The sequence below is a fragment of the Solanum tuberosum genome, unplaced genomic scaffold, assembly GCF_000226075.1.
Source record: "Solanum tuberosum cultivar DM 1-3 516 R44 unplaced genomic scaffold, SolTub_3.0 scf00479, whole genome shotgun sequence".
In the NCBI taxonomy this organism is placed as follows: domain Eukaryota; kingdom Viridiplantae; phylum Streptophyta; class Magnoliopsida; order Solanales; family Solanaceae; genus Solanum; species Solanum tuberosum.
The window spans coordinates 126,052-133,816 of NW_006239404.1; the positions used below are offsets into that span (position 1 = coordinate 126,052).

The 7,765-nt window shown below is 28.7% G+C and overlaps 1 protein-coding gene across 1 annotated transcript in view; it reads left to right on the plus strand.

Annotated features, from left to right (window-relative positions):
* The first annotated feature begins 3,056 nt into the window (after positions 1 to 3,056).
* The window catches only part of LOC102583273 (uncharacterized), an 11,108-nt gene continuing 6,399 nt past the window's right edge, over positions 3,057 to 7,765 (plus strand). Inside the window, exons 1-2 of the mRNA XM_006364185.2 lie at positions 3,057 to 3,667; positions 3,742 to 3,862. Of these exons, the coding sequence (XP_006364247.1) occupies positions 3,344 to 3,667; positions 3,742 to 3,862 (445 nt within the window). The 5' untranslated portion in view covers positions 3,057 to 3,343. The remainder of the gene's footprint in view (positions 3,668 to 3,741; positions 3,863 to 7,765) is intronic.

The window sequence follows — 7,765 nt, forward strand, 5'->3', positions numbered from 1 at the left end:
GTCTATTTGCTATGAATCGGCGTTATGACTCCGTACCCGACATCATATCCTTTGTTCTTTCGTCCCGAGTTGAAAGAACGAATCAAGATGTCAATATTTCGAGGTTGTGTGTTGTCTCTGCTATTTTTCTTCAATCTCTGTTCTCTCCTTATTTTCTTGCCCTTTCTCCCATGCTACCGGTTGTTTACTATGTTAGTTTTAAACATTTAATACACCATATCATATTTCCAGCATGCTAAGTTTTAAAAGGATAAGGGTCGTATGTCGTTTATGGTACCTTTTTTTAAAAAAAAAAAAATCTGCTAGAATCATTGGCCATTTTGTTTAGGCCATGGAAACATGTATTTGTCATGCTACCTGTACTAGTCTTTTTTTTAAAAATGCATAGCCATATTTCCTTTGCTATTTGAGATCACCAGGCAGTAGGAAAAAAAAAGAATGCTAATACTTTTCATTATATTATTTCATTCCCCTTTTTATGATAAAATGATTGTTTGACTACACAAGATTTAACGTATTAATTTGGTGTAATTCTCTTCTATTTTTTGGTTTACTTATTTGATTCAGTTGATATTTTAAGTTCTCTAAATATGCTCTTTTCTCAAGTCATTGGAAAAATTAAATTCACTAACATGTTTTCCCCTTTTTTCTTGTTGAATGTGAACCCCTCTTGAGTCCGTGGAGATTTTGCTTGCTATCCTTGCATTTCGGGGATTGTGCTTCTCTTTATCGAGTCCAAATAGCCAACGAACAGGTTGCAGGCAGTGCAAAGGCTGGAAATTGAATTTTTCAGATCCCGAAAAGCCTGAAAACAGGCCAATATACCTGCTGTATACACTGGTATACAGCCGTAAATACGATTTACGGGTCACAAAAATACAAGAAACGCAAGTTTGATGATAAAGTACAGGTCAAAAGCTGATGTTCAAGAAAAAACGCAGAAATACGGACCCAAATACGATCCGTATACAGGGATATACATAAAGCGTATACACAAATTTCTTGAAAGCAAATGGGGCCAAAGGCCCAAGAAAATTTCAGCAGGTCTAAGATTTGGGGGGTTTGGGCCTTTGGCCCAAATTTGATATTCCCTTTCTTGCTCTTATGTATTTTATTATAGTATAAATTATAGGAACCACATATTATAAGTACTAAATAACATCTTATCCCTTCTAGTTTTCTATTTACCAAAAATTCCTTTAAAATGATGTTTGCGGGATACATAGCGTTGTGCACAGGATACATTAGGTTTGATACCTTTCACATAGCGGGATACATAGCATTGTGCACGGGATACATAGCGTTTGATACATTCTACATAGCGGGATACATAGTGTTGTGCACGGGATACATGCGGGATACAGAGGTAAAATAAGGGATTTTTGAAAATTTTGAAATAAGTAGGGATAAATGGATATTAAGGTAAGTAAAGGAGTGTAGTTAAGTAATTTGTCCTTTATTATATTTGACTAATGTTTTGATTATCTTATGGTTTAATTTAATTAAATTCCCCAAGAATGGTCATTTCATTTATTTTCGAATTAAAGTATATATATTTTATTACTTAGTTTATATTTTAATATTAGTCTTGTTGACCTTTTATGAACTATTCCCCTTTAGTTCATTCCCCCTTGAGATAAATAAAAAATGATAAAAAATAATAATAGTAATAAAAATAAGTTAAAATAAATGAGCTCTTTTTACTTAGTTTAAATTTTTAAAAATAATTAGTTAAAATAAATGAGTTTTTTTACTTCGTTAAACTTTCAAAATTAGTCCAAGTCATAAGTTCTTTACTTAGTTAAATTTTAAAAAATAATTAGTCAAAATAAATAAATTCTTTTACTTAAGTTAGAATTTTAAAATTAGTCAAAATCATTTTGGTCAAATCGTCGGTCAACCGCGAGTTAGCGGGCATTCCGAGGGCCCAACACCTTCTCGGAATGTACATTTGAACTCGAACCCTTTTTCAATTGATCTTATCTGTTTAAGTCTTTTGAAAAATCTTGTATTTTTTCTTGATTTTATTAAAAATTAAGTGGCGACTCTGTTCTTTTGGAAATTCGATTTCTCTTAAATCATAAGTTTAATCGATTTTTCGAAAACTTAGTCATTTTTTCTTTTATTTTCGAGTAAAACATATACTTGCATTGAAATATATTCATAAGATTATCATATTATAAATTCCGTTAAAATTAATAATTTTTTTAATGTTTTGTTCATTTGTTTCATTATAAGACGACATTAGCTTATATACTGAATCAATTTTTAATTTTTCTCTTTTGAATGAAATTTGTATTTTATAGAATTTTTTATATATAAATTAAATAACAAAAAAATACTATAATTTTAAAGAAGTATAAAAAAGATACAAGTTGATAATGTAAGGGTAGAATAGATATTTAGAAAGTCAACTAGGAAAAAAGGGTGGGGGATGACTATTTCTCAAAATTGAGGGGATAGGTTGATTTTTAAAGTAAAGCTGAAGGATGTAAATAATTTTCACCATGATTCAATCACGAAGGAGAGTGAGGAGATGCATGTGATAACTTCTTCTTGAATACTCAGTTATTTTCAAACTATTCTTGAAAATATAAATAATTCAAAGTAATGTCATAAATATAAATAATTAACTCTCTTGAAATTATCAAATAGAAAATGTGAATGAGGGACAAAAATAGAAGAAATTTCCAACAACTCTATTGAACTTTGACCATTTAAGTTATTTTAAACTATAAAAAAAAGGTTCAACAATTTACTTATTTTAAAATGGAACTTATTTTGAAATGGAAAGAGTAAGAAATATTAGGTTCAAAATCTAAAAATGAAAAATATTCTTAAAGAAAATACTTTAAAATTTAATTTTATATAATGTGTTCAAATTAATTAATTCAATAAATTCTAAAAAGAGTGAATAGTTATACCCAACAATTGGGAAAGAAGAATTGTCACTTCAAATCATTTGACATATAAAAACATACTAAAAACTAAAGAAGACTTTTATAACTTCCAAGAAACTAAAGTGCATTTACGTAATGAAATTTAATTTCCCAACTCCTCCATAAATGTTTGACCTCTTTAGTCCTTCACCTAGATATTATTATTCCCCTCTATTTTCTCCCACAAAAATCTTGTTCCTAAATTTCTCCAAACCCAACCTCAACTACCTTTTTCATATTTCTTCAAGGAATTTAGTGATAAGCTTTTCAATTAAAACAAAAAACACCTTATTTTCCTAGATCTCTCTTCTTATCTTTATAATATATTTTCTTCCCTAAACTTCTCCAAGAAAACCTCAAAAAAAAAAAACCCATTTTTGACACTTTGACAAAAAATTAAAGAAATGCCCATGGAACGTTCAAACTCATCAGGAAGCACAAACTCTTCATACTCAACAACATCAAGATCATCATCATCACTAGTTTTATCCATACAATGCTTAAAAGGAAGTTCGAAAGGCGATGAATGGACCGGAAACATGTTGATAACGGGGGATATCGTGGAGGAACTTCGAATAGGTAACATGATTCTTCGATCACCGTTCAAGAATGGCAAAAATGGTATACAAAAGATCATGCATAATTCATTCAAGGCTAAGGAAACTTCTATTATTGTTCGTGTTAGGCGTGGATCTCAATCTGACGATGAATTATTCACCGAGTTACAGGTATTGAAATTTTTATCAAGAGAAAAATATACATACAAACTTTTAGTTGATTATATTATATTGTGTCTGAACAGGCATGTATCGTTCCGAATGAGTTTGGCGGAAGGAAAACTTATATGCTTAGAGCTATCGATGATCCGAATTATGCCGTTGGTTTTGTTGATCGGAAGGAAATGGAGTGTTTGGAATTGCAAGGTACACTTTTTCCATTAATGTTGACTTTTCTTTTTCTTTGACTCTTTCTTACATAGGTATTTTTTAAATTTATTATTGGAGGTGCTACTATTATTCTTTTGTTTTGCTTGCACTTGCCCACATATACATGCAACTTGTTTTCTTTCCACACGTTTTCACATTTTCATTTTGCATTTTTTCTTCTTCTTGATATAGTACTCCTTCGGTTTCTATTTAGTTGTCTATCATATTAAGTTTTTGTGTGCCTTAAGAAACTAGGTAAATTTACTATACGAGTTTTTGGCTAAAACCATCCCTCAATTATAACTCAAATCTAATGTTAATCTTTATATTCTCTAAGTGCGCAAAAAACATCCTTATATTATCCAAAAAATAACAAGAATCCTCCTCCAGTCTATTTTTGTTAAGAAACTGATTGAACTAATAAAAATATATATTTTAATTTGGTCATGTCTTAGCCACGACGAGAAGATCAAAATTACCTAAAAAGAATAAGGATATGGATAGGAAACAAATCTTTCATTCTCAGAATTTAAATTTTGTATGTTATTTGTTTATATGTTTTTTGCATCATCAAGTAAATTAACTTGCAACAATACATAAGTCTTGAAATATTTATCAGTAGGTTCCGATGTTTAGAAAAATTATGTTAGAAAATTCATTTTAAAAATATTATGCCCAACTATTTAGCGATTTTCTTTAATAAAATATTTAGTACGTATGTATTACAATGCAATTCACATTTTATAGAATGTACAGAAATGTTGGAAATTTAGTGATATTACGTAGGCGTTTAATTATGAAAATAAAAAAAATAATTACTTTATTTGAAATTTTTGAAGTTGAAGTTGTATTTGGCCATACTTTTTACAAAGAATATCTAGAATTTGAATATATTGTCTGAATATGATTTAAACTCTCAATCTCTAAAAATTAGAAAAATCACTCAACTTGACTAGCTTAACCATGTGTACATATATTCATTCGACTTGGCACATTTTTTTTGTTGGTGACGTGAGTTTCTTATAAAAAATAGACAGAAGGATGAATCTTGCAACTTTTTGGATAGTGCATGGATAGTTTTTGTTTACTTATATAACACAAGGATGTACTTTAGGTTTAAGTCATACTTGAGGAATGATTTTAGCCAAAAACTCTTTACTATTATATCTTTATTTAGTTTTCTTTCAAATTTTCAATAAATGAACATGAATTAGTTTATTTGATTAATTTATTCGATCAATGAACATGAATTAATTATTTAGTTCTTTCTATATCGGTCAAATATATACTTTCAAGGCTAATAACTCTCAAAGGTAAAATAGAAAAAATAATGTCATTTTTATGCATTGGTTTGTAAAATAACTAGTATTGAAGAACATTTATACGATATGTAAATAGAAATGGAGGGAATACTTTTTACAAGGAAAATATAAATCTAATTAGCATCTCAATCACCATTCTCTTTGCAGTCGAAAATCAATTTCAATTATATATAATCGTTCGTTTCAATTTATTAGAGCTATTTTGACCTGATACTTGGTTTAAACAAAAAAAAAAAAAAGATCTTTACAATCTTATTGGTCTAAAATTAAAGATGTGTCAAATGTATCAAAATTTTCTTTAATTTTGTGGTCATAAACATGCCACATGAAAAATTGGAAATAAAGAATTGCTAAAAAAAAGATCATTCTTTTTTAAACGAATTAAAAAAAGCACGTCAAACAAATTGAAACATAAAGAAATAATAATTTTTTTCTCTTATTTTTGTAGAAAAATTAGTATATATATATATTGCTGGGGACTAGCTAGGAAGTAACATATACAACAAAGAATTTAGTCAAATAATGTACGCAAAATGTCAACAACACCATATTATTGTAGAACTACATAGTGTACACACACACGGAAAGAACACGTACAAGAGTACGCACTTAAAATGATTAACTTGGATCTGCTTTAGAGCCCTCGGAGCCAGTCTCGGTCCGTTTAGTATTCTCTTGAAGTCAAGTTTTTAATAAATGAAAATAAATTAATTTATTTTGATTAATTAATTTGACCAATGAACATGAATTAATTACATAGTTTTTCAATATTAATCAAATACATATTTTCAAGGCTAATAACTCTGAAGGGTAAAATAGAAAGAATAATATTATTTATGCATCAATTTTATGAAATGTAAAGTATTAAAAATATCTATTTTTAGTAAGAATGACAGACAAATATTGACGAGGGTGCACTTTTGTAAAAATACATTGGAAAGTGACTTTTCTTGATTGCTGAATATATGTGAAATGCTTATGTTATATTTTGAATATTGAAAACCAACAAAACTTGTTAGAATACACAATGTCTTCAAAAAAAATTTAAAATACATCATTTTCAAGGCCTTTTGTTTTTGTTGTTAAACGATTAGTTTTAAGAAAAAATCATTTTAAAGGTTGTTATGGTTTGTTAGGCCCTTTGACTAGGTGTTTGTCTAATTTCTTAATTTTTATTTGGTTCTTGCATAGTCACATTGACAAAGATTGATCCATTAAACTATATTTGTTTACTTGGAATGACCTAGTTTTGATAGGTAAATAATAACTTTTTAATATGATTAAAGAATGGAAAATATAGGACCTCAAAATTTAATATTTATAAGGAACTACATCAAAATGTATTAATTTATCAGGATCAAGTAATATAATAAGATGAAAATATAGAGTTTAACTTTTGTTGAGTAATAAAAATTAAATACAAATGCATATCATATATTTATTTAAATTTAGTATAAATATTGATTTTAGGTGAATTTTTTTCGATCCGATCCGATCCGATTTTTTTTAAAAAAAGTTAAGGTTAGTGGGATGTGGGAGTTGTGGTCCTAGTGGAGGGGTTATGATGTGCCCAGAGAACAAAGTACTCCAATTGTGCCAATGGATCACGATATATTTATAGATATATAATATATGCTTGGCAAATGAATCTTAGAAAACTAATACTCCTACAAATATATTCTAGTGTCATTAGTAGTAGATTAAAATCAAATTATTTAGATTGTGTTGTACTATTGTTGTAGTTTCTTCTTAGCATTAATAAAATAACCTGTTTCAGCAAATAAATAAATAATTAATTGGTTGCTTACGAAGTCAAGAGAGTCACGGGCTAATTAATCAAAGGGGGAAGGGGAGGAAAATTTATAATTGAGGATAATTATTCGTGACTTTTGCAGGTATTTTTCCTATTAATATGCATTATATAGGAAAAGTTATAGTGAGAGAGGTGTGTGTGGTGGATGGGTGGTGATGATAATGGTGGTACCATGGTAGTTCCACGTACATTCAACTGACCTCATTAGTTTGCATTTAATGAAGGGATGAATCTGAATGATTCAGATGTTATATCATTAAGTGCATTTATTTTTATTAAGATTTCAACACTTGGGATATGTTTGGTATGAATTTTTTTCAATGTTTGGTTGATTTAAATGTTTTGGAAAATGTTTTCTAAATCAACTTATATTCCTCAAATTTAAGGAAAATGTTTTTCCTTTAAGAATTAAGGAAAATATTTTCCGAAATTCTACTTCATCCTTCAATATTTTTTCTTACCCTATACCGTACTCCGTATCCATCCCCCCATCCATAAAATATTTGTTTTTTCCAAAATATTCCAAAATTTTAAAATTTTATTTTTTACGCCACATGCCACCCCCACCTAGGCCCCCCATCATTTAAAAATAAAATTGTTTTTGAAAAATATTTCAAATTTTTAAAATTTTCATTTTTATGTCACCCCCCAGTCCCCTATTCCTGACACCCTCGTTGAAAAAAATTATTTTTGAAAAATATTTAAAATTTAAAATTTTCACTTTTTACACCATCTCTACCCCCTACCCCCTACCCCCTCCTCAGC